General features: G+C 41.6%; 1 protein-coding gene across 1 annotated transcript; it reads left to right on the top strand.

Annotated features, from left to right (window-relative positions):
- The first annotated feature begins 15 nt into the window (after positions 1 to 15).
- On the top strand, positions 16 to 26,729 carry NAA25 (N-alpha-acetyltransferase 25, NatB auxiliary subunit). The gene is made up of 24 exons (XM_065851452.2): positions 16 to 124; positions 3,283 to 3,368; positions 4,147 to 4,285; positions 5,913 to 6,031; positions 7,884 to 7,958; positions 8,755 to 8,862; positions 9,302 to 9,380; positions 9,898 to 10,009; positions 10,161 to 10,250; positions 10,581 to 10,750; positions 11,493 to 11,605; positions 14,210 to 14,417; positions 15,013 to 15,099; positions 15,677 to 15,857; positions 16,514 to 16,613; positions 20,727 to 20,878; positions 21,192 to 21,317; positions 21,631 to 21,874; positions 22,088 to 22,211; positions 22,568 to 22,633; positions 23,129 to 23,226; positions 23,445 to 23,555; positions 23,989 to 24,135; positions 25,110 to 26,729. The coding sequence occupies exons 1-24, from the start codon at positions 67 to 69 to the stop codon at positions 25,230 to 25,232; spliced, it is 2,916 nt and encodes a 971-aa protein (XP_065707524.1). The 5' UTR covers positions 16 to 66; the 3' UTR covers positions 25,233 to 26,729.
- The last annotated feature ends 805 nt before the right edge of the window (positions 26,730 to 27,534 follow it).

The following is a 27,534-nucleotide window of genomic DNA, read 5'->3' as shown; positions in this document are numbered from 1 at the left end:
CCCCTTCCCCCCCGCCCCCGGGCCGGCCGGGCCGGCGGCTGCGCACTGCGGTTCTGCGCTCTCATCATGGCGGCGCGGGGCCATGTGCAGGACCCCAACGACCGGCGCCTGCGGCCCATCTACGGTACGGACCCCGCGGCCCCCCGGCCCCGCTGCCCCGGCCCGCCTCGCTGCCCCGGCCTCGCGGGGGCGGCCCGGTTCGCCCGGGGACGGCGCGGAGGGGCCTGGCGGGCGGCCCGGCCCGGCGAGCGCTGGCTGGCTGGCCGCTCCGGTGGGGCCCTGCCCCGGCGGCGGAGGAGCCCCGCGGTCCGCTCGGCGGGGTTCGGCCGCTGCCCGCCGAGCCCGTGCGGGAGCTGCCGCGGAGAGCGGGCCCGGCTCACCCCGCGGCTGGAGGCGGGAGTTTGGCCGGGCCGGGGGGACCCGCGCTCGGTCCCCACTGGGGGTTTTGCCCCGGGCTCCCCCCGGGACCCCCGGCCGCGGGCGGAGCGGTGAGCGCAGCCGGTCCCTGGCCGGACCTCGCTCCGGGGGCGGGGGGTTTGTGCCTCTTTCTCTCCGTCAAGGTAACTTCGGTCGGTGTTTGTTTTCTCCTGCCGAGAAGTTAGAAATTGATTAATTCGTAAAAGGAACAAGAGCGGTCACGGGAAGTTGAAGTTGTATGTTGAGGTGTTGTGGCACAGGCTGATTGCGGTGTTTTGAAAATTAATTGGGAGACAAGAGTGAAGTGGTTAGGAGGAGACGATTTTGTTAAGAAACCTCTTGTATGAAGCTGTCCCCAAATATTTCCGAGGATATTACGTGCAGTTGGGGATTGCTTAAGAAATTGTAGACAAGTTTGTCCCTGTTTATGCAAATACAGAGAAAAGTACTTCCCTAGGCTACAGTATTGTTTCCTCCCTAAAACTGAAGATGGGATAGAGATTTTGGAAAATGTTCTCAACTTTTTCAACACCAGAAAAAAGTTTCTCCATACCACGCTGGTGAGAGCTGCCCTCATTTGGGGATGCGGGTGCTTTGGGAACATCCTTTGCTGCTGAGGTGGTGAGGACGGTGCTGTATGGACTTGCACCCGCGATGGGTTCCAGTGAAATGGAGGAAGATAGTTGTGTTTGATTAGAAGTGTTTTAAAGTTCATTGTGTAATTGTGAGTGCAGCTGTGCACTTTGACTTTATGTAACAATTTTAAGTTTTTTCCTTTGTTTTCTGTGCATACTGTGATTGCAGTTTTCATTAACATGCAATTATTTGTGTTACAACCAGTGTAACATTTTCAATGTTCTTAAAAAGCTTGGTGAATTAAACTGATCTTAAAGCAGATGATGTTTGAGATGTATTTCACTGTATTTGTTTTGGACAGTATAGCTTTTAGGGAGAGAGCTTTAAAAATGCTTTCTGCTAGTTCTGGGAAGGATTATCTGCAGTGTAATATTGGAATTCAGGCTTTGGTGCTGCAGAACCCAAAATAAAGTGTATGTCCTTAAAGAGGTAAATACACAGCTTTGCAGAAATCATAAACTGATGCTTGGCTTGAAACAATGCTTTTCAGTGTGCACCCCGTGCTTTGGTTACTCTCAGTTCCTTGACAGCTCCGTTTATCTTTCATCTTGATTTGTTTCCTTTCACCTGAAGGTTCAGGTGTTGCATTTCCAGCCACCGAACATCTCCAACTGTGGACTTGTAGCTAATGTAGGCTTAAGTTTGTTTTCCTTCAGCTTGAATTCCTTTGGAAAGTGCCAACTACTCTGGCTTCCAACAAACTTACTTGTTGCTAGCAAAATACAATCTTTTTATTCTGCTACAGTTTAGAGAGGTTTGTGGTTTATTTGATTTACTTTAGGAGATGTAAAGCAGAGATGTTATCGGCACAGTTACTAAACAATCCAAGACAGGCGGTGCGGTGTGGCAGATAACTGTGTGTAAGTGAACTCTGCTGCACGGATCCTTCAGTCCAGAAGTCTCTGCTGGTGTTTGAAGAGATCACCAAGATGATCCGTTCTGCAGTTTTGAAACCTTTTCACTGGAAATCCCTGCTTAGGTTTTAATGTTAAAGGTGATGCGCAGGTTTTCCTAAGTTAAACCAACCGTCTAACCCGTGTAAAGACAACGTGTTACAGTTTCAGGCTATATTTTATGCAGCAGCTTTTTGTTTTGGTCGGTGTGGGCAGGCTGCCTCATTTGAGGTTTTGTCTGGATGGTCTCAGGAGCCCAATTAGCTCTACTTTAAATCTGCAGCACGCACTTGGCCATGGAAGCAAATGTTGAAGCTTCCGAATATAAACCTCATTAGTATAGATGCACACTTTGTACCATATACTGAGGAATTACTAAAGGTCACCTCTCAGTAAAAGAGTTCTCTTTCATTATGAGAACTACAGTCTTGACGAGAAAAAGGTGTGTAATGTAATTTCAATTAACTGGCATTAGCTCCATTTGCAGTTTGGGGAGAAGCCAGCACAGTGTGAGCAGACCCTGCCCTGTCCGTATGTAGGTGCAGCTACGCTTTTCTGCGAGGTTTTGGTTAGTAAGTGCTAATTTTTGAGGGAGGGAAAGCATACGGGGGTGATGGTCTAATTTAAAATTGCTTGGTTTGAATTGCCTAACAACATGGTGATGCACTGTGGGTGAAGCTGAAAATTTTAATAGTGAGCTGAAAAAAGGTGAAAATGGTCTTGAGACAGGGCTTTTTGCAGCTGAAGTTTTACTAGGTATTGGGTTATCCTCCTAGAAAATAGTGAAGCTGTTTCCCCCTAGGAATGATTATGTTGTCTTTAAAAGCAGTCTGGTGAAAACAGTGCTACTCCGTTAGGGGATAGCTTTGCTTTGCCTGAAGTATAGGCTATGTGGACATGCAGGTCTTCTCGCTTAATGATTTGATAGAATGCGAGTGCTTGATTCCTAACCTGCTGCCTGTTGAAAGTCATTGAAAGTCTCCCAAAGCACACCAAATTAATTTGTACTGTTCCTGAAGCGAAGAGCTCGAGCTCTATTGCCAGCGAAGAGCTGTTGCTGCAGAACCCCGCTCTATTATATGTCTCTTTTGTTGCTGTAATGATCTATGTGGAGCAATTACAAAAGCTTGTTTGTTTGAATGACTAAAACTGGTCCAGCGAGATGAATACTTCATCTACAAAATGACACGTTCCTGAATGTTGGCTTAGTAATTGTACAAGGAAAATGCATTTTGCACTACTGGCGTAACAGCACATACTCCACAGTAAAATCAGAGATTGCTTTCCAGAATGATTTGTGTCCTGGTATAATGCTATATATGTTGTTCTTATGCAGATTATCTCGATAATGGCAATAATAAAATGGCAATCCAGCAAGCGGATAAGCTGCTCAAAAAACACAAAGATCTTCACTGTGCGAAGGTAAGTGTGATTGCGGCTCGCCGCCCTCCTGTGGGTGTAGCTTGGAGGCTTGGTGTGAGCTTTCTGAACCCCCTGGTACATCTCGGGCTGTTCTAATTCATGAAATACCATGTTTGCCTGAAAACTTGTACATATCCTCTTGGTGAGGTGCCTCTAATGACTGGAGTGTAATTGGTCACACCTGAGCTAATTGGCTCCCTGTCAGAAAATGTCTCTTGTAGACCTTAGGTTGAGATACCAATCTGCAGTAGTTTGGACCAAAACATTTCCTTGGGAAGTGTGGTCCTTAGTCAAACACAGCCAGGTGATTTTGGAAGCATTTGCTCTTCTGCCTCTTGTTCGCCGTCCTCCTTGCTGTGCCCCTGTTGCAGGGAAGGGAGTTCCGTTCCTCCGTTTTCTGAACATATAACTATCTTTCAGCTTTTCTCTTTTCCCCGTGGGTTTCCCTCTACAATTCATACCATTTTTACATTTTGAAAGCTTCCCAAGCTGAAGCGCATGCCATTGACCTGAATCTCATTTATGTCACTTCTCCCTGGCCAATTATTGAGAGAACAAAAATTAAAATGGGCAGGACTGGTCAGTTTTTAATGTGCAGGTAGTGGCAGCTGATGCAGCTTATATTTGGAACTTTTCCTCTACAGCCATATGGATTAGGAGCTTAATAGAACCTGAAGTTCTGTAGAAATAATGAGGTGGTTGGGCAAAGCCCCTCCTTGCCAGGAATGAGAGGATTTTCACTGTGTTTCTAACAGCTGCCTCTGGTTTGTGTCAATAGGTTCTAAAGGCAATTGGCTTGCAGAGAACTGGCAAGCAGGATGAAGCGTATGCTCTGGCACAAGAAGTAGCAGCACTTGAACCCACAGATGATAATTCCTTGCAAGCACTGACTATTCTCTATCGGGAAATGCACAGACGTAAGCTTTTTGCTTTGCTTCTCTTAAAAATCATAATTATTTACTTTCTTTCAGAAGCATGTGTGACCCATAGTTTCATGGTAAATGTGCCAAGTCCAGGGTTTGTGTATAGGTGTGTTATTAAGAGACTTGGAGGATGTAAGTGATGCTTGTTACAAATGCTGCTAAGGCTCTACTGATCACCATAAAGCAAAGAACCTCGTTTAGGCTTCTCTTATTGACCTTACTGTGTACACAGTTCCTAAATGAGTGGCATGCTAATTATCATCCGCTGTGATCACTTTTTTTTAATGAAAGCGACTGGAATTTGTTGTCATTATATGTGGTAGAGATGACAGATCACGGGGTCTGTGGTTTGAGGTGTGCTTAGTGCTGCGAGACCGTACTTGAGGGGTTTGGGCCTCAAGAACTTGTGTGACAACGAGGGAAATCCTGGCCTCTCAATCTGCCCACATTAGCTTTTTCAGTACGGTTCCTTGTAGTGATATGGTATTTTAAAAATACTAAATCATGAATATTTGACAGTGTAAAACTGCACGTGCTGTTCTGAAAGAGGCCAGACCTTCTATACTGCTTATCTACAGCTCTGAACAGTTGTTGTTTCTGGCAGCTTCTTGTTGTTCTTAGTGGCGGTAGCAACGTTTATTGTTGAAGTGCTGAAGCACTGACAATGGGGTGAAACAACTTTTGTAGAAATGGGTATTTGGTATTAATCCGCAACAGAGCAGCTGCTTGTGCTCTCCTCATTTATTTATATGTGTATGTATATGTGGAGTTAAAGCATCCATTTCATGAATAATACAAAATTTTTGTGTGTATATGTGACTTCAACATAAAGCCTTGAAAATGTCAAAAGCCTTTCTGTGATTGTAGACAACTCACATAAGCGTCAAGCTCAGGTTTCTAACTTTTAGGTTTATAGTTCAGAAAGGAAATAGTGGGTGTTGGGCACTTCTACTTCTGGTCCTGCAAGAAAATTGTAATCAGATGTTCTATGCATATGTGTCAAGATATGTAAACTATATGAAAGACAAATTACACTTAGTTTTCTAATGCTACACTGAGAGATGATTGTATGTGTCAGAAGAAAGATCCAGAAGGGTGAAAATGGAAGAACGTTTTCCGTACTATAGTATTTAGTCATGATATAGACCTATTATTAAAAAGCATAGTGTGAAGTATTTTACTTCTTAGGAGCACTAAAATAGGGAAATAACAAGATATGACTAACGTAAGTAAACCTGTGATAAAAGTAACTAATTTGATATCAGACTTTGTGTTTTGATACATAATTCATGTGGAGCGATCATTCTGCTAGGAGTAGAAATCTTCATTCGGTTCAATGCTCCAAAATAGAGAAACTGACTTAAGAAAAAGACCGACATGCTTCTGAGGAGTTCAGTTGTTGCTGTTAACTTTATTTTGAGGTTGCTTTGGGTTTTTAGAGCTCTTTCCTGCTTTGATTACTGTTCTTAGTGCTTGGGTTCTTGGGGGAGACAGAACCATTGCTGTGGGTGATGAGTGTAATTAGATTGCTGTTCAGAGTATTGCTGATGCTACCTTAGGTAGCTGTGCTTTAAAATTATTCCCAGACTTGTCTTAACTCAAGCATCTGTCTCTGGTTTAGCGGAACTGGTAACTAAACTTTATGAAGCAGCTGTAAAGAAGGTTCCCAACAGCGAGGAGTATCACTCGCATCTCTTCATGGCCTACGCCAGGGTTGGAGAATACAAGAAGATGCAACAGGTACAATCAACAATCTGTGTCTTGATTATTTTAATGTGTCTTTTTCTGTCTATCTTACTGTTAATGCTTTTCCATATTATCTATAATCTTCCAGAAGAGCTAAGCTGGGTTAATGTAGTAGTTGTACTCTATGTTGGTTTTTACAGAAAGGCTTAAAAGACCATTATTTAGGTGGTGGGTTAACGGAAGACGTGGGATAGGACAACTGCGCCTTGTGTACACATCTGACAGAGTATGTTGGTTATTTGGGGAGGTTTTTGTCAATGGGTCTAGAACAGTATGGTGGCTACGTATAGGGAGGTGTATTATAAAGGAATTCTGGAATAGATAGAAAAGGATCTAGCAAGATCTCCTGATCCGTGTTCAGTCTTGCTTTACCTCCTTAATTTGCTCTTGTCTTTGGGAAGAAAAAAATAATCTGGCCCATGCTCTTACCCTTGGAATTTAACATGTAACTAGATTTTTATTGGTTGTAGTTGACTGATAAAAAATTTAAAAGCACTTCCTTTAAGTACATCTTACTTCTCATTTGGCAGAACAGCCTCATGCTGGTTAGTTTTGTTTTCATCCCATCCATATGAGATGCCTGGAGAATGCCTATAAATGGAAGATTTTTTCAAAGCATGTGCGCTCACTCCTCTGTATAAAAAACCACAGAGAGCCAAGTAAACGAGTCCTAAGCTCCCTCTCATTCTCACTGTGTTAAGGTGATTGGAACTTTTGTACAATTTTGGTTTAAATAACTGAAATAATATGTTGATCAGAAGTGTTACGCTCCATTGTAGCCCAGCTTGTATGCTGTTTGAGTTCAAGCTGTAGATAGGGCCTGAATTATTAATGTACGTGAAATTACAAGCCTCATATGACAACTTAAGCTTCAGAGACGTGACTGTATGTTAATTGTACTCATGTCTACAACCACTGGTGGAAAAAATGCCAGTCTTAAACTGATATTGATATTTAACATTGATGTGATATTTTGTTTAAGTTTTTGTACAAACATATATCTAGTTAAACTATCCAGACGTTGTCAGAGGGCAGGATGTTTCAAATTGGCCTGTGCATTCAACCTAAGGACACAGACGTGCAAAGAGTGTGTGGATACTGATGGGAGAATGGAAGTAAACAGCAGTGTCCTGTGTTCTGGGCTATTTCAGCTGCAAGTGCTGGAAAAGGCAAATTGGGACTGCAAGTCAGGAAGTCAGCACACAAGTCCATCTGTGGCAGTAAACTGTATTATGTGTAATTTATTAAAACAAATTACAGGTTTTGTATGGGTAATAGTGTTTGTTTTGTGTAGATGCTGGAAATCTGTGAGAGAAATGTGTGAATAACGGTTTTTGTGTTAGGTTAGGGCATCTTGAGTACTTAGGCTCTGCTTTGATACAGCCAAGCTTTCAGCTTGACCTTTGCTTAACCACTGCTTTTCACATATCAGTGACCTCACGTTTCAGGTATCAGAGTGTGTGTGTACAGAACAAGTGCTGAAGGGCAGTTCCTTACGTGAAGGAGGCTTGTACTTCAATATGCGCTTTTGCACCGACTGAGCATCATAGTGAAAATCAGCACTGGAAATATCCCCCTCACTCCGAAATAATAAGGCTTGTGCTCAGGCAGTCAGACCTTCACATGCTCATTGCTGTTCCTCGTTGGACCTGCACAAAGAATTTGATCTTTGAAACATTTTTACCCTGTTTTCCTCCTTAGCGCTGTGTGTTAGGATGAGAGGGCTCATGGATTGATAAAAGTCCTCCCATCTAGTTGCTAATTCTGCGTCTGCTGCCATCACTGCTGCTCAGCTTGTTGTCAGATCCATTTCAGGAATGATGAAACTTTGTCTTATATTTTTCAGGCTGGAATGGCACTTTATAAGATTGTACCCAAAAATCCTTACTATTTTTGGTCTGTGATGAGCCTGATCATGCAGGTGTGTACAGTGTTGCAAATTAGTTTGACTTTTGTTGCGGGTATAGTGCAAATATAGAAATGTTCTGAGTGAAAATATTAGAGATCATTTTAAGTAAACTGTGTGTTTGAGCTATTTCTGTATGATACTGGGAGAAGGGCCGAGCCCCACTTAAACAACATTATTAATGTGTTTCAAAAGAAACACTGCGGTGTTTATACTTATAATGCAACTTAACTGGTCTGCCTTATGTGTTTACAACTTGAATTATTCTGTTATCTGGACTAGTATCCTACTGTCTTTTTAGTCAGAGAGCTAAAGAATAAATCCACAAACATCTGCAGCTGCTTAGGCAGAACGGCTCCTCTCTGTAAGTAGGTTATAAAGGCTCTACGCGGAAACAAGTGAGAGCTCTGGACTTGCTACTGCAGAAGGTCTTTCTGTTGAGATATCAGATTCGGGCACTTACCAAACACTCTGTGACAGTGTTGGTCAAGCAAAAAATAAGCATAGAGGCATTAATCGCATTCTATAAAATACTGTGCCATGGAAAACATAAATTTTGCCACAGATATTGTGTGCCTAGATGTGTGAGTCCATGGGCAATGTAGTCCAGAGTGAGCTTTTCAATATATCGCTGGTTTTATTGCTGTGGTTTCTCTCTGCATGTGACAGGTGGCAACTCTGAATGTCTGGGTTTTCAAGGGAGGAATTGAAGCACCTGGGGCTTTTTTCCTTTCTTAATGGGGGAAAAAAGTGGTGGGTGAGACAACACAAGAAGTTGATGAGCTGCTATAATAATTCTTTTCTTCCTCAGTCTATTTCAGCACAGGATGAAAACCTCTCAAAGACGATGTTTTTGCCACTAGCTGAGAGAATGGTGGAAAAAATGGTGAAAGAGGATAAGATTGAAGCTGAGGCTGAAGTAAGACTTGCGGATACTTTCACCTTGATTTGAATGTTATTGAGACAAGGAATGCACTGTTAAAGGAAGTTGATTATTTTAACAGTTTTCCAAGATAATAATCATTAGTGTTCTGGAAGTAAATGTGGATTTAGTGGAACAGAAGGAAAACCAAGAGCAGAGTGTCGGGAGGGATGGCCAAGAAAATGTTTTGGCCTTTGTTTTGACTGATGAAGCACTTGGGTTTGCTCCCTGGGAGGCCCCAAGAGAAACTTCAGGGCTGAGAATGGAAAAAAGACCTAAATTCCTGAGTGCTCCACCCTCTGGGATGCTAAAGATAGCTTTGCAGTCCTGACTGTCTCCTATTTCTAATGACAGTAACACAAGCCACTTTATTTCTTGGCACACCTGTATATTGTTTTACTAGCAAGTTTCATCGCAGTCTAATCTTTCTTTTAAGGTCGAACTATACTACATGATTCTGGAACGCTTGGAGAAGTATAAGGAAGCTCTGGATGTTGTGAGAGGAAAACTAGGAGGTAATTTACTCAGTTAGTTAATAACCACCCTTGTGTGGAGGAGCAGCTGTTCTATTTCACTTCTGACTTGTCCACTGATTACAAAACTAAAAGGCGGTAAGAAGCCCGACTCTTAGCACCAGTTTCAAAGATTGATGCAAACTCTGGAGTTGTTTTTGTGCAAACTGGTTCTGTCCAAGTGTTCATGGTATTTAAATGTTATTCAGTGATGAACTTTGCAGCAGTATGCTTAGCAGTAGTAAATTGAGAGCATGTTAGTCTGTTGTAGCTGCCATCTTAAAAAAATGTTCCTAATATCCAACACTTTTGTGGATGCTTTCTGGTGATTAAAATGCATTTGCAGTTTTAAGGAATTGGGACATGAAGGTTTCCATAGCAAATCTGTCCTTTCTATCTTTCAAGGGCCGCTCTTTCCTCTTACTCTTTTGCATCCCTGACTATAATAAGAAGCTTTATGCAGAAAATAGGGAAGGAAATGCACTGATTAAATAAACTTGCCCTTCTGTTTTTAATTTAGAGAAGCTGACAAGTGAGCTCCAGAGCCGCGAGAACAAGTGTATGGCAATGTACAAGAAGCTGCGTAGGTGGCCGGAGTGCAACGCGCTGTCGAGAAGGCTGCTGCTGAAAAAGTGAGATGATATTTCTGCAGTCCTGCTGAAAAAACAAAGAAAAATTCTGGGCTGGTTCTGAATTGTTTTGTGTAGTGGCTTTTGTGGTTAAAATAGAAGAATGTCAGAGGATCTCAAATAAACTTTGTTCTGTGCTTGATTTTTGTTTCAGCTCAGATGATTGGCAGTTTTATATAACTTACTTTGATTCAGTGTTTCAACTCATTGATGAGTCCTGGACACCTCCAGTAGAAGAAGAGCAGTAAGTTCACAGTTTTCCTTTGTGCTACAGCAAATTGTTTGCATTCATATATTCAGTGCAGTTCTGTCTTTGTCTTTGGGTGACTTCTTGACGTCAGACCCCAAATGATTTGTTCTCCTTACTTTGTTTTGGATGGGGGCAATAGTTTCTTGGGAACAGCTGTATAAATAGTGGCTTGTACACTGTAGAACTCTTGCAGTTTGTATTTTTCATGGTGATTGAGTTAGAGAATCCATCAGGCCAGGTTTCCTGAAGAGTGTCCTGGGAGTATGCTGAGCACATGTTATCGGTGCCAAAATCAATGAACCTTTTGTCCCTTCAATCACGCAGCTCTTTGGAAGGAGAAGTACACTATTCTATAGAGCAAGCTGTGAAGTTTATAGAAGAGAGGATAACAGAAGAATCTAAGAGCTCTCGGCCACTTCGGGGACCATATTTAGCTAAACTGGAGCTGATTAGACGTTTGCGATACAGAGGTTGTAATGATGAATATAAACTAGGTAAGAGCCACTAACTGGATGATAAATTAATCTTTTGGAGAGAACACAAACTTGGAAGAAGCTCTTTGCTAGATCACAGAGTTAAATACAAGGCCTGTTGTGAAAATGTACGTGCTGTTGTCTGTATACAAAACATTTTGAAAGCATTAGAAGATGAGCCTTGAAAAAGGGCAGGTAGTTCCAGGCAGCTCCAGGGCTTGTAAAAGCAAGCACGGAAACTCCCAGAAGGACCTGTGGGATCTGGGAGCGTGCGGTCGCTGACATTGCAATGAAAAGTGCATTCCCTGCTGTTATGCAGTAATCTTCGGGTGGTTTTTCATTTAAGTTTTGTGGCAGTAGTCCAAGGTTTTCCTTTTTGAACACTTGCATTTAGGGCATCAGTGAAGGAGAGAATGTGATTAGAGTCACATCTGAACTACTTACTAGTTCCCTTTCCATTTCCATCCGAAAAGAAGTTACTGTTAGGTAAGCAGCGGCCGTGGATGCGTGTCTGTTCTGCTGAGATCTTATCTGCCAGAGTATCTGGAATGAAGCTCTTAGGGATTTTTTTTGTGTCCTTGGTTACCAAAGGCATTGAGCCTCTGTTAAAATCTGCAGTAGTGCAGCTATCTGTTTTCTAAATCACTATGTAATCTCGAATGGGGAAAAAAAGAAAAAGCATTAACAAAGATTTCTCATAATGATTTACCAGATGCAACTTTTAATGGAGCATATTAAAAAGATGAACCGGCCTTTTTCCTAGGTGACCCAGAAGAACTAATGTTCCAATACTTCAAAAAATTTGGAGACAAGCCCTGCTGTTTTACTGATCTCAAAGTATTTGTGGATCTCCTCCCATCCAGCCAATATACAAAGGTAAGGAAAGATAAAGAAGTGGAGGTGGGAACTGCAGCACTTCTTTGTACTCTGGTCTTGATCTTAAAATACCTGTGGATCATATTAAAGGACTAGGAACATCCAATTTTTACCTTCTGTTTGAAATTCAGAAAACTCTTTGCAGAAAAAGTCATGAACATATGAATACATTGAGCAATTTCCAAGGATTTTTACTGGAGACTAAAAACTAAATTTGATCTTGCAGTGTCTCAGACCCAGATGTAGTTTTCATTTGGCTTTTTTGTTAAAATTTCAAGGTGTCAGGGTGCTTTGAGATGGTCTCGGTTGAATTTGAAAAGCTCATAATGCTGAGGAAAATTAGAAGATATGAGCTCGTATCTTCTAATGAAAAGCCCCCTAGGAACTGTAGTTCAACTGATAAGCTACCTAATTGGCTCATTTTTAAGTGAGTAATCTCTCATCAGTTTTTTTAATAGATCACAGCTTACGAAGTGGAGTCATGAAAACAGTAGAAAGACCGCCATGTTCATTCATTTGCAGTTATCATTGCTGTGTACTGCAACTTTTGCTTTAAAAAGACATCTTCCTTTCTCCCTTCCCACCCATGTCGTGTTTTTCCCATTAAAGTTATATGTTTAATGGGTAGAATCTTCCCCCCGATCCGATGCTGTGGTGTCACACAGGTGTTTTGCTTGGCTGTGCTGCAGTACGAGAGGACGGACACGCTGACAGTGAGTGAGGTGTGAGCAAGAGACCTGTGGCAGCTTTTCCAGAATCTCTTTAGAACAAGCTCTTTTTCACTGAGAAGACTATTTGTGCAGAGTCATGAGCAGCTCGTGGAATGAGTTCAGCAGCTGGGAATTCTGTCACTCACCCCATTGTTTTTTCTAAGCCATTGTATGAAGTTATCAGAGCTGGGGAGGGCTGGACAGAGAATCCTGGATCAGCCAGAGGCTGCTGATAAAGTGCTTGGAAACAAAGCGTAGATAGTGGTGATGTTTCCTTAATTTATTAAAATATTTTTCGCCTGCTAAAGCAAATGCTCCCCACAGCCACACTAATGAGGAGAATGGCCTGTGTGGGTTGCTGCTGATGTTTTATGTTACAAGGTGTGTTCTTATCCCACCGGCAGCAGGATGTTTAACTCCTAGTTCAGGAAACGGTGATACCATTGCAAGGTAACCCTGAAGTCCAGAAGCACCGAACATGTTTTATCCTAATAATCCAGGAAACAAATCCTAAACTCAGAGCAGGGGAGAACGGTGCTTAAGAATAATAGTTTAGGCTACAGTTTTGTCGCAGTGCTTGTAAAACCTTGAGTTTGAAAAAAATCTCTAAAATGTTTTGATTTGCCTTAAAACTACTACTGATTCAGTGCATATCTTGTCGTGTTGTGCTGACATATGAGGTCTTTCCGGTGCATGGGTGTCTCCTGGCTGGCGTCTCCAAAATGTGCATCTGCAGCAGTTTAACTTGGTCAAGGAGCTGTGAAGCTCAGGAGGGTTAGTGGTGCTGAAGTGCTGATGGGTTTTTTGAAAACTGAAAGTTTAAGTTACTTAAAATACTTTCAGATTGTCTTAGATTTATTCTTGTTTCATAGCAAAACATGCTGAAGATGGTTTTATCGTAAGTGAAGTAGCAGGGTCACACTGAGGCTGTACACAGCTGGGGGAGTTTTAGATTTTTAAGAGTTCTGAATAGTGTTACAGTTCAGTAGCTGAGAGTGTTGCGATCTTGCTGGGCCACTGGACACTGCAGAAATATCAATCTTGACTTCCTAGAGGTGTAAATTGGAGTACGTAGCCTAGCGATTCAGTTGGCCTTGCCCAGTGTGGCAAAATGGCAAACTGAAAAGTTTTGTCAACGCAGTTTTTATCGAAGTCTATGGGAAAACTGGAATTTCTGTGCGTGGCGCTGTGTGTTCCTCCCATGGAACCGTCATGCTCTTTCCCTTAGGCATGGACTAGATGCAGTTCTGGTGTTTTAAGACCAAATGTGGTAAAGCTGCATTCACTGGCTTTAATTCAAATTTAAGTTTGTAAACGCTGTTGGATTTTAGGGCAACAAAACCCCGCTGCCCGGCCCTCACTGCGTGTTGTGAGAAGTCTGTCTCGTAGTCAATGTGTAAGCATTTCGTACAACTTAATTCAAAAAAATAAGTCATTAATAAAAGATTATTATATCACTGAGTACAGTGCATTACTTCAGAGTTGAGAGAAAATGTAATAGCTACTACAAAACCACTATTTCCTAGAAGTGTGCTGGGAAGCCTTTCAGTAACTAATTAGTTTAATTGCGTATGTTAGTACCATGAGTGTTTAACAGGTGCTTGAACTCCCTTGTGTGCCGATGTATTGGAAACTTGCCTGTGATTATTTTTTTTCTATTCCATCTGTTTGATTAAACTTAAAAAAAGCCACTGATTGCAGGCAGAACTGTGTGCTCATCACTTCTCAAAAATAAAATTGAAGCGAGCTCGTTAACCATTGATTTCAGTGTGACATCAGGGTAGGCACTGACATTTCCACCTTGGTTTTTTTGTTTGATTTGAGGGAGGAAATAATGCCTTGTGTTTGTGCAGTCCCAGATGCCCTGCAGAATTTAAGTGTGTTTCTCTTTCAGTTCGTCAGTCAGTTGCTGGAAGTAATCCCTCTGTCGGCAACAGCCGAGAGCGAAGTCGCACTGCCAGCCGATATCAAAGCCCTGCAGCAGCACTTGTGTGTGGTGCAGCTCTCGAGGTTGCTGGGTATCTATCACGCCATGGATAGGAACCAAAAGCTGACCACGGTCCGGGAGTTGATGTTAAGATACCGCCATGGATTGGAATTTGGTGAGAAAAATCTTCAAACTAATGTTACAGTTCATTTGTAGCTTTTTATGAGCAAAAGTTTGGAGCTTTTTAAGGAGGATGGAACAGCACAAACACCAATGGCAGCCACTGTGCCACTAGATGATGTTTTGCTTTCTCCTTTATGATTGTATCCTTGGGCGTACCTGAATTATGTTTCCTTCTAATTTCTTTTTAATTTTGTATCTTAAAGATAAATGAGACATTCCTGGGTAGTTCAGATGGTGTTTTTGTATCTATGTGAAAGTGCCTGCGCCTTTAAGCAAAGCCAGGCTTTATCACTGATGTACATAGGACAAATAAACGGGCAAGAATATTAATTTGTAGGTCTTGCAGTTGTAGGAGGGTCTTTACTTCTTCCAGGGGATGTCAACATATAAAGTGGCCCATAGTCTGCTCGTGATGAAAAAATGCAGCGTGTATACACAGTTGTTTCAGTGTTTAAGACAACTATGGATTTTAAAAATAAAGCTGTGGTTATTGTCTGCCAGATAGCTGTGTCATTCGATAATGCTGACAGTGTGAGAAGCAGCTGACAGCACTGTAATTCAAGGGTAACTTTTTGTTTTCTCTTTAGGGAAATCTTGTTTGAAAACTGAATTGCAGTTTTCAGATTATTACTGTCTGCTTGCAGTTCACCTGCTGCTTGATCTGTGGCTAGAAGGTATGTTTCTAAAATTGTTGTCCTGCTTAATACCACACTGGATGGATGCGGTGGTGAGACTGTGTCCCTGTGGCCAGTGTGTTCCTGTTGTGGCTTGTTAGGTCTGCAGCTTTCTGAGTTTTTTTCTCGCTATGAGGTATTTCAGGACTCCCTCTATTCAGTTGGTGTTTGATATGCACCTCACTGACCTCTAAAGGGATTTAATTTTTCTGATTAATTCCTGTAAGTCCTGGCAGAGTTTTCTGATGACACGCAGCTCAGTGCAGAAGCTTGTTCTGAGTTTCCCATGTAGGTAACATTTTCTCTCCCTTTGCACGAATTTTGCTGACAATTCCATTCTGATATTGAAGGTGTTTTGAGAGTATTTCTTTCCCTCCCTGACATGCTATACCTTTTGGCTGGGTGTTATATTTTAAGGGCAGTGGTGTGGCTGGTTAATGCCATTTGTGTGTTTAAATGTGTGGGACCGTTTTGAGAGGTGCGTAAGCTGAGGACGGAAGCTCCGATGCCGAAGTGAACCGTGTTGTCAGCGTTCAGCGCCTTTCCCTGATCACATCTGTTTTGTCTTTGTCACCAGGGGAAGACACGGCTGTGTGGCAGTGCCTCACTCTCTTAGAAGAAGGGTTGTCTCATAGTCCTTCTAATGCTCAGTTTAAATTGCTGCTCATTCGAATCTACTGCAGGCTCGGTGCATTTGAACCTGTTGCAGAGCTCTATGCCAGCCTTGATGCTAAACACATACAGCACGACACCATCGGGTGGGTAGTATATACTGAGAATAATTGGTGATGGTGACCCTCCAGTAACCAGACCCGTTATCTTCAGTTTCCTTTGCTGCTGAAAATTAGCACGTTACCAGATTTTTTTATGGTGGTGTGTAAAAGTCTTTTGGAATTATTAATACATGAGACCCATCTACTGAAGTGTACTATGCTTCTCGTGGAGTATCTTCCCTGTGTGATTTTGTTGAGTTTTGGATTTTTGGAGTATTAATTAAAGAGAATCTGGAGGAAATTTGTGAAATGTGTATCGTGATGCCAGTCACAGCTTGGTGTTCTGGCTGTGTCATTGCTCAGTGAAGCTTGGGAGCGCTAGGTAAAACAAACGTACCAAATGGCTGTGCCTTGATTAGTGTGTTTGTGGTATCAAATTAAGTAAAGCTTTTGCACATTTAGCAAGGTGGATGGAGAAATTCCAAGCCCCCACATACTGTTTTTTAAAAAAATTAGGAATTCCTTCCATGACTGTTAAAAGCCTAAATTTTAATATGAATGTTTTGATTGCCATCTGTTAAATCTCCAGAGTTTTCATTAAAACTGGGCAGTGCTGCAGTTCGCTGTTCAGAGCTGTGTTTGCAATTCAGGTTTCCCCAGGCTGTGTGCCGGTGTTTGACTTGTGCTGTGTTGTGTTGCAGTTATCTCCTGACGCGCTATGCAGAGCCGCTGGGCCATTACGCTGCTGCATCCCAATCCTGCAATTTTGCACTCAGGTTTTTCCACTCCAACCAGAAAGATGTAAGTTGAAAGAAACCTCTGTGTCCTGTAACAGAGCAGTTATGTCGAGATGCCTTGCAGAAGTCTGTGCCCTGTGTAAGGGCTTACGGAAATGTTGTGGTTGATAACAAAGAGGAATAATATGTGCAACTTAGTGTTCGTAGTTGCCTCAACCTGTGTTTCTCATTCCAAGAATTTGTAACTGAATGTTGTACGGGGTTTTGCTTTACCTTCCTATTTATAAAAGCCAGTTTCAATACTCTGCAAAACCAGTTATGATTACTTTTAAATTAATGGATTGAAATTTTATGCCATAATTTAAGTGAAATATGTGACAAATAGTTCTGGTGTCATAACTTCTAGCGGCAGCCAGGGATGGTGGGTGAAGATGGTGATGGTGTACTCATGAATCCTTAGTATGACAGTCACCGAAGCAGCGTGTTGTAGTGGTGGCTGTCCTGGCACACAGGGATGGTGGGGAATGCACATTGTGGCAAAAGGGAGGGAAAGTCTTATTTAAAAGGGAGGGAAAGTGCAAGGAAGAAGGTGGGAGAATTTCAGAGGGGAAAAAATGAGTCTCGAAGCCTCAGCTTCACTGATGGCAGAGCAGAACCCATGACTAACTGCTTTATTTTGAAGCAATACAATCAAATTGCAAAACCTGGTCTTGTGCTAATGGGAACTACCTGCTTTATTCAGTTCACCCCCAAAAGTGGTGTGGATGAAAAGAAAGTTGTCTTGAATGAGAATCTTGGGGCTGGAATGGAGGAGGAGATGGTGAGGGGAGACTTGCTGAATTCCTCCAAAGAGACCAGGTGCTTCCCAAAACGCATGCCGTACCCTGGGCGTCCAGCGTGGTTGTAGCTTGCTGATGAGTACATGTACTTGTCAGTAGTCTTAATTGGAAAGTACACTTTGCTGTACATTCTGATACCTTCATAAGAAAGGTACTAATTCTGTTTCAGAATTCCCATGGAATCTATGAAAAATGGGTTGGGTAGGAGGACAGTGGAAAAACACTTTTTTGAAGTCCTGATGGAAATATACTGAGCAAATAGGAACAGAAATAGTCCAAAATTGTGGTAGGGAAGTATATGCATGTCAGTCCATCTCCCTATCGCTTGCAAGGCAGTTCCATTCTGAGGGGTAGAAATACATCCTGTATATTTATATTTTACAGTTTGATCACTGTTGAGAGGTAGGTGAAGAAAATTATTACTACTTTCCTTCTTCAGAAATAAAGGTGCAATCCAGTTATAACTCTTCCAGTGAGCCACTAAGTTGGCTCCAGAGACTGTGCAGTCACACAACTTGCTGTTTGCTTATTGTTTAAGCACTAATTTTACTTGATAAGAGTCTTTGGGTTCCTGGGTGCAGTGGTTTTGGTGGAGTGAAGCCCTGGATCCCAGACAGCTTTCTCCTACATATCTGGTGGTGGTGATAGGGGCTGTTTTTCTTTTTTTAAATGACGAGTAACTTGTTCAGTCTTGTTTAAAAGTCACTTGGTGGATGTTAATGAAAAGCATACATGGAATCAACTGTCTGAATAAAATGTTTGACTGCTGGGTGAAGTGAAAGTGAACCGAAAAAAACTATCGGGTACCATTTGTCTGCTTGGGAACACAACATTGTAAAGCATCAAGAAATCGTCTTTCCTGGAAAACAATCTGAAGTAATCTCAGGTGTGGTTACCTTGGAAGAAGGTTGTTCTCTTTGGCATGAATGGTAAAGGTGCTTACAGCAGAGAAGAGCTGATTGTCTCCAGTAGCTCAACATCTGTACACGGACAAAGACGGATACATTCAGAGTGCTGTTGCCAGGAAAATGTTACTCAACTTGTGTTCCAGAAATCCTGAGAAGTCAGTGCCTGAATGGTTCAACCTGCCTCACTGCCACACCTGAAAAGGTTGAAATCACAGGAGGGGTGAAGGCAATGCAATCAGCATTACGTAGTTCTTCATGCAGCAAGATAAGGATGGGATTCTGGAATGCACTCGCATCATGTCTCATCTTGGAGATAGTGTTGCCACCAAAGGGCCGTGAACCATTGCTGATCTTGGGTAGCCAAATTTCTCATGTGCTCTGGATGCTTTCAGTGCTTATCACCTTCAGATCCTTTTAGTTGTGAAATGCATCCAGAGCTGTACTAAGTTGCAAATAGCAAGTGTCCTTTAAACTGGCCATAAGGTGCAATTTGCAGGAGGTGAAGGCTCAGTTCAGGGGACTGTTCACCTAGGATGATGGTGTGACAAGGCTGGAGATGAAAAATGGGATTCCTTACATGAGACAGGTCCCAAGTATCCCAAGGTCAGCATCTGCTACCAGTTTGTGCTGCTGTGGTTTTGTTGGAGTTGCCCCTTCATCGTCAGGGTCCCAATACCAGCTTCCCATTCAAGTCCCATAACAGTATCTAACTGCAATGTTAAAGGAGGACTATCCTTCAAAAGTTACCTTTTTACCTGATTTCAAATCCTGCCTGCTCCTCTCTAGGTTGGTATTTAAGGTAGCTGGAATGTCTACTACAGCACAGAGAACGTGTCCTGCGGCATGCTGTGCGTGGGACTGTGCCTCGAACAGGAAATGTGGGGTATAAAAGAAATGGTTTCGCATAAAAATATAGTGACTGATTGCTTTGGATAAATACATTTTCCTTCTGACTAGCTGAACTTAACAGCCTGAAGTGAATCTTCTTTGAGTCCCATGAGTAACAGCCACCTAGGATGCTGTGCAGTCCTGACATATTTTGTCTTTAGGAGAGGATTCCGAGGACAGAGAGAAGGCAGTATTGCTGCATTTGGCTAGAACTAAAAAGGCAACTTCGTTCCTCTCAAGATAGTCCTCCTTTAAATATGCAGAATCACAAGTAATCTCTCTAATTTTCTTGTGTCCGTCCGTCTTTAATCTCTCCAGATACTGCAGGCAAACAGAGCAACGTGTCCCGTGGGGATTTAAAAACCACGTCGATGCAGTTGAATTAGCGCCCATAGCGCAGTCCCGCAGCCTGACAATGAACTCTGCAAGGCTGTTTATCAGAGGGTATGTTGTTGAATATTTGGCATATATTTTTCATGCAGTGCAAATAACCAAATTTAGGGAAGAAAAGAGCTAGCTAGAGGACATTTCTTATTTTGGAGGGGAAAAAAAGGTGGCTTTCGTCTGTTTGTACTAGCTTCTGGTCTCTCAGGGCCTTCCAGACAGGCTGAATCTGTTAGTGCCACATAAAGTTCAGTTAACCAGGGACTTTTTTTGGTGCCTCTCAGTGCATTTCATAATGATGTTCAGAAGGAAATATTTGATTTGCCAGATTTTATCACTTGTGGAGTGAATCTGCTGTAAAAAAGACAGCTGTCTTGACTGGGAGCATAAATAGTTCTCTGTCTCTACAGGTGGAAATTTTCATTAAAATATAGTGCTTGTCTGGGGCTCCTTGGTCATAAAAATCTCCTTCTGGAGATTGCTTGAACTGATGTAAAATATTAGTTGTGTGCCTTGTATTGCTGCATTTCATCAGAAAGGAAGCAAACTACCCCACGGACCCTGACAGCTTCCTTTGGTGTTTAGATTGTATTGTAATGTGTATCCACTGCGTGATATTATCTTGTGATACTGTATTCAAAAATCTAATAAATAAATATATAAAAAAGAAAAAAAATGTGTGAGTAGTTTTTTTAGTCTATGTTCTGGTAATATGTGATGCACATCCAAGTCATTTCCAGAAAATGTGGGGTATATTTATTTTGCTTGAAAGTACTTACCACAATGAAACAATGATCTGAATAATGCATCTCCAAAAAAAAAAAAAGCACCTTCCCAAATCACCTCTCTCCTCCTTTAAGTATTTTTCAGTCTCAGTGGCAACAGCGACATGATGTTTCTCAGAGTAGATTTGGTTATTAAATCACACTGCCCTGCGGAGCATCTGGGTATTCTCCAATTAAAGCAGCAAAATTGCTGGGGTGACTTGGACAAGCAAAGTGCAAACTTCTCCCGGGGATTGAGGATCTGCCAGATTCTGTACCTCTGGGTTAATGAAAACCACAGAAATGCAATTTCTTGGCAGTGACCTTGTTAAACTCTGGTCATTCGGAATCGATGTAAGTAACTAATACGGAGATGATGTGTGTTTTCTTCCAGACCTCAGAATATATCATTCAAGCCTACAAGTACGGTGCATTTGAGAAGATCCCAGAATTCATTGCATTTAGAAATAGGTTGAACTCTTCCCTTCACTTTGCGCAAGTTCGCACAGAACGGATGTTGTTAGACCTCTTACTTGAAGCAAATATGTAAGTACAGCTGCAATAAGTGCAGCGCCTTCCATGTGAAAAGATTGTAGATTTGTGCATAGGCAGAATGCTGGCTGAGTGAGACCTCAGCGAGTTTCACCTGCAGCTCTTTGTTAAAAACCTGTGAGGTATTATACTTCTCTCTGCTTATAATTCGCTCTTCCCTTCAGCATCCTTGTCAGTACTGTGTATGTGTAACATTTCTGACATCAGAACACTTGAGCAGTGGAAAGAATGTGGTTTGTTAGTGAGCAATGTTTTCTGTTTCCAGTTATCAATTGGTTGATTTAATGTTGCTTGTTCTTACCTACAGATCAACAAGTTTAGAAGAAAGTATAAAGTCCATGAGTCTGAGCCCAGAGGAGGATGACATTCCATGGAAAGATTTGCGTGACAACAGAGACCTGACAGTCTTGTTTAACTGGGATCCCAAAGACAGGTGAGCAGAAATATCCTCAAGTGTAGAGTCACGCCTTCCATTACAGGACACATGGCAAAGAAAATCTTGTCAAGGCAACTGCCACATTTAAATGTTCTCTGGGCTGGCTAGCTGCAAATTTAACAAGCATCATTTGGCACATCTAGCAGTGCTGCCTTTTTTACATATCAATACAGTTTTCCGAATTTCTGACCCCTCCTTCCTCTTCATACAGTGTTTGATTACTTTGGGGATAGGCTTTTGTACCTGAGTTAAGCTTGCTACTTTGCAAAATTGAAGCATTTGCCTGAAAATGTTTGATGCCTTCCTCTAGGGACATTTCTGAAGAACATAGGAAACTCTCGCTGGAGGAAGAAACCATGTGGTTGCGAATCCGGTCTTTAACATTAAGGCTAGTCAGTGGACTCCCAACTCTTAGTCACACTATTCAACCAAAGAACTCTGAAAAGACGGCAGAGAACGGCGTCTCATCCAAGATCGATACAGTTCGATCCCTGCTTCAGCAGCTGGAAGCAGCAGTGGATTCAGGGAAGAAGTTTCTAGAACAAAAAATTCAGGTACTCATTAAAGAAAAAGCTATCCCCAAATGTTAAATGGACATGAATGCAAGCAGAGAAAATGAATGCATCTTGTATGTCCACCAGGCTGCAGAATGCACTTCACTGACCCCGAGTTTATAGTGTGTGACAGAGAGATGTGTCAGAGACAAACTCTGTTCTGCATAAGGAAAAGCTGCAACACCTTTATCTTTTTCTTTGCTTCTTGCCTAGTATCCTGTCCTCGGCCCTCCTCCTACCCGAATGGCTGGCTTCTTCAACAATGGCAGCTGCCAGTGCCAGACTAGCTTGTTTTATCTTGTTAGTGATATTTATGAACTAGATACCAGTGGCTTAGGTAAGTGTTTGAGGGGCGGGGGCTTAACCAGATTGTCAGGTGTGGTGGGAGGGAGCGAGATGTGTCTCCATTTAGTGTGAGAACTACTGGGCATTGGCTGATGTGGGCCCACACAGTTATCATGTATTAATTTTTTTAATGATGCTAAGTTATCTGGGAGATGATACCTTAATTTAATATTTGATGTGAGTTTTCATTTTTGTACAGTACATGTTGATGTAATACTGGATCCTCCTTGAAAGCAGTTGCATTTGCTTTTGACTGCTAACACTAAATGTAAATGCCTCTTAGTTTTCTGGAAGCAGAAAATACACTAACTTGTAGCTTTTAACTACTTTGTGGTTTTTTTCTTTCAGAAGATTCAGCAGAAATCCAGGAGAGGATAGGGAATAGTTTCAAGTCCTTAGTAGAACGACTAACAGGTAAATGGTAACTCAAGAATAAACACCGGTAGCTAGGCTGGTGCTTCTCATGGTGCTCTGAGGATGTGTTGCTGAGTGTGCTGCGATTGTGGGGAGGTGTTAATGCATTTGCAGAGCCCTTTGAAGGACACATGAAAATAAGGCTGAGATTCCCCTTGGCTTCTCTGCTCATGAAGCTGTTATATGCCACGGAATGTCCTTATGTCCTATCATTTTGCTACCTTGCAGCTTAGTCTGAGCAGTTGTTGTGTCTCTGGTACTTGGTCCATGTGTGCTAATAAACAGAATGGTGATACTGTTTGTCATGAAATACAATTGAGAGGAAACTTCAGAGCTGGACCTTCTTGAGAGGCTTTGGTCAAATTTATCATTAGCTGCTTTAGTGGTCTGTTGTCTGACATCTTTGATCACTGCACTTGGACACATAGTGTACAGAAAATATGCGTTTAAGTTGATCTACATGTCCTGAATAAGGCTTTTCTTTTTTCCTTTCAGACTTGTTCAATAAATGTAAAGGTGATCTGATTGAAGTCAGAGATGGCACCTTGAAAACTCATCCAAACCTGTTAGAAAACCTAGTCTTCTTTGTTGAGGTATCTTTTTTCTTTGGAAACCATACATTTTGGAGTATGTCAGAGTAGAAATGTTAGGGCTACAACACAGTGGAAGTTCTTTGATCTCAGTCACTCATGAAAGCAGACTTTTTTGTTACATATTCTAACTATTCTGAGTCTTATCAGTAGGAACGCTAAAACAAGTTTAGAAACCTCTTGTAAATGTGACTTGTAACATACTTGTACTTTTTTTCCAGACAATCTCCATTGCCCTGTGGGTATCAAGTTACTGTGACAGTGTCCTCCGACCTTTTAAATCCAACCTGCAAAAAAAGAAGAAGAAAAAAAAAGAAAGCAGTGTAGCTATGGTAGACAGTATTCCTTTCTTTCCTTCCCCCACCCCCAATCCAACAGCATATTAATACTGAAAGACAAATCAGGATATATGACATGTTAATGAACTGGGTTTCATAAACTTTACCCTGTAGAGGCTGATGTAGGTTAGAGATTACTCAGGACTAATTTTTAAAACTTTAAATCAAATGGTGACGTGTCACATCTCTGACATCATGTGACACCTTTTTAATGGGAAACGCAGTTTAGAATATCACAGGCCTTTCCGCCTTGAATACACTGCAGTAAACTAGTGAACTGGTAGTATTTATCTGGGGAGGTAGAGTATAGCTTAGCATGGGGGGGAATAGAATGTAGACATTATAAAGTGAGTTGTTGTATAGAACAGTCATTTGACTATGTATTAATGTGTGTTTATAAATTTAAAATGTGTGTTTGTTTTTATAGCCACCTGTATTTACACATTTTCTGGATTACGTTACTGAGCTACAGACGTTAACTTCCAATGTAATAGATCACATCAAAGGGCTTGAAATAATTCTGACTGCACTAAAACTTGAAGAGCTGTCCCTGAAGGACACTCTGCTTTTACAGGTAAGAACGTGCATCAGTATTTGTGTGTGACCGATAACAACCTGTATGTATGTGCCTATGGGATAACCTTGTTGAAAGCTGCTTTTCCCCAAAATGTTTTACTGGAAGGAAAAAAAAATTCGCTCTTAACCAGAGGTTTGGGACCAGACTGCTAGAAAGCTTAGAGTGGTGAGTTAGGGTTTTTTATAGTGACAGTAACTTTGCCTCATCTGATCTGCTCCACCTTACTGCACAAAATAATCTCAGAAAACGAGATCTAAGCACAGGAGTTTGAAAATACTTTCATTTTGTGTAGTATATTAGTGAAGAAAAACTCATGGTTTAAATGTTATTTTGTTGCCTGTATTATGGCTTATTTTGTTATTTTAGTAGATTCTGGGAGAAAGATTTGAGAGGGAAGTCATCTTCTCAGCAGTGTTAGTTTGGGGAGGGAGAGAGACTGAGAGAAAGTACATTTTCTTAATGTCATAGGGCTAAGATAATTGTTGGTATTTGTCATTTTTCTGGTTCCTTGCTGAGTCAGCAAGCCCCTCCATCTCCCCTTTGATGCAAGGCATCAAATCACTACACAAGGAGGATCTGCAAAACTCGACCAATAGATTGCTGTGAATTTGAGCAGAACCATCTGTGGGAGTCTGCAGCTTCGCCTGTGTTTGTTCATGGCATTTCTGTTCTGTTCTGTTTGTTGGTTTATGTTGTCACAGTAAATTCTGATAAACACAGTTTGTATAGCTCTACTTGGACCTGGAGCTGTTTGCAGCTCTGTGTTTAGAGCTAAAAAGGTGCTTTTTTTGCACAAGGATGTTTCTGGAAGGTTTGAAGGTGCTGCTTATTCTGTGCTGATGATGTTCTCTTTGTCAGCTTACGCTGTGGCCCTCGTTAATTTCTTATCAGTGTTCGAGAGGAGGGAAAAGTTTAACAGGAGGATTTAAACAGTTGCTGTGGAGTGAATGATTTCTTTTTTGCATTTACAGGAAGAAAAAAAGTTTACAAAGACTGTGCAAGGGAAGGTCCAGAGCAGTTACCATCACTCAATTCAGGAAATTGGAGAGCTGCTGAAAAAGAGACTCGATACCATTAAAAAACTAAAGATTTGAGAAATGCATCCTTGACAGACTCCACAGGGGAGTGACACCAGAGTCCCAGACAGAAGCAACATCCAATATACCATCACTTTAATCCAGAACTTCCTCATAATGCATGAAGGACTTAAAAATCACAGAACAGTTTTTTTAGGTATTACAGATGTATTGAGCAGATTTAAATTATTGTACATAAATCAGAAGCAGGGACCCTTATTGGGGTTTGACCACTTTTTATACATGTTCATAAGCATATTGCAACAGGAGAAAATTAACTTTCTTCCCTTTTGATCTCTAGAAACAACTGGAGATGGTCTGTAGAAGCAGCAATAGAAATCCAGTGTAAAGCATATATCTCAAAGGAGTTGTATTTTCATCACCATACAGTGTTTATAATTTTGTATGGTCCTTGCCTTAGAAATGCAGGAATTGTAGATGCCCACATTCAGCGCCTCCAGTGAAATTATCCCCTTTTGAAGCTGCCTATTTTGTCTGCAAGCCACCTGGTCCTACAGAATTAATTTGGTGTGCGGGTCCCTTGAAGGAGAGAGCGGCTGGAGGGAAGATGTGGTGTTGGTGTACACACAGTTTGTTTTCACGTTTGGGAAAAATTGCAAAGCTGATGAGGAGCAAACTTGGCTGTTAAGCTTTAGAGAGAGAGATGGGAATCAGTGTTTCAGAACAAAAAAGACAAAACCAGAGACCTTGTATATAATAGCGGCAGTGAAGTCTGACATTGCAGTCTGATGTCATGTCAGTTTAATGTACAACAGCAATCATCATGACTTTTTAAAAGTGTATTTAGATTACTGAAACTTCAAGACTTAAATATTTTAATAGAAATTAAATCCTATTGGCTTTGGTTTAAAGTTGGCAGAGGTAACTTTTGCTTCCGCTGTGGTATGAGGCTGAGAATACTTTTTGTATGCTTGCTTTTTGCAGTTGATCTTTGATTGTTCAAGTACTAGCTCATTAGGTATTCTGTTAGACAGTGCAATTGTGTCATCTGCTCCCACTGAATCTGCATTTCTGCTGTTTTTCGTTTTAAAGGAGTAATGCAGCCTAAAATTGGTGGGCAAAAAAAGAAGTTACATGTACCTGCAATACAAGGGACAGGTCAGACTTTACAGATTCCTCATCTTCTGATTTAAAGCAGCTAGTATCTGAAGTCTATATTTAAAGTTTTAAGAGAGCTGACAATCCTACCTTTGTCATCTCTTCTGAGTATGTTTTGTTAGTAATGGTAGAATGTTGATGAGAGTATTTTTTTAAAATAAATCCCCTGTATTAAAAAAAAAAAAAAATTCACATAGTTGCTCTTGCTGGATTTAGTTTTGCTTTGCCCCATCCTGAAAGGGAAAGAAGAATGTCTGCAGTTTGTCTAAATTGTACTGGATGTCCTGATGGTTTAATTGCAATGCCTGGTAAGTGCTCTGGGCTGGAGGAATACCAAAATGTGTTAAGTTTGTTTTATAGGAATACTATTCCTGAAGAAAAAAAAAACAAACAACACATACAACCCACTGAACTCTTCTTTGTTGTATAGAAATACCTTTTTGGAGAGAAGGGTGTGCTTGTTAAATTAAAGCAAGACTGATGACTGAAATTGACGCTTTGAAATGTGTAGAGTAAGAGAAACCAGTCCCATTGCTGAGATAATCCAGTTCACAGAGAAGCACTGAGCCAGAAATCGGCATTGCCCCTTGCCGCTCGAGGGGACAAGTTGCTGATGCTCCTGTCCCCTCCTTCCCCCTGGCAGTGTGAACTAGAGAGGGCTTTACACAAACACCAGCATTGAACCCAAAATTGATACATATCCTCATCCGTGGGGCTGGTTTGTGCTGGAGTTTCCTTCTGCTGCAACAGCAGGTTGAATTCAACCAGTCGTATCAATAAGCAATGGTCAAAATGCAAGTGAAGTTAAGTTTTATTTAACCAAGCTTTTAAAATCTTCCTATGTGCCAGGAAGCAGAATTTGCTTTAAAAAAAATGTTTTCTGCATCAGCTCTCTTAAAAGCAGAATTGAAACTGTTGGGGGGGGGGGGGGGTGTCATCTGAAGGAAAGTCTGAGAAGAGCTGAAAGAAACCACAGCTCACTCCCTTCCCAGCACAGCATTTGGCTCAGTGTGGGTCCTGCATTAGCTGGTCACCCAAACCACCCCTGTGCCAGCACAGGGAAAACCGACTGCTGCTCCATGTGAGCTGCCATCCCATTTCCAGTTCCGTCACTGGTGAATGATCAGCTTGTCAAACAACTACAGTTTTTGGATTACTCAGTATTTTATAAAACCAGGTGCCATCTCTTCACAAGCGGCTG

This window comes from Patagioenas fasciata, chromosome 17 (assembly GCF_037038585.1).
Source record: "Patagioenas fasciata isolate bPatFas1 chromosome 17, bPatFas1.hap1, whole genome shotgun sequence".
Classification (NCBI taxonomy): domain Eukaryota; kingdom Metazoa; phylum Chordata; class Aves; order Columbiformes; family Columbidae; genus Patagioenas; species Patagioenas fasciata.
Note: the sequence above shows the minus strand (reverse complement) of the source record. Positions and strands in the feature narration are given on the sequence as shown.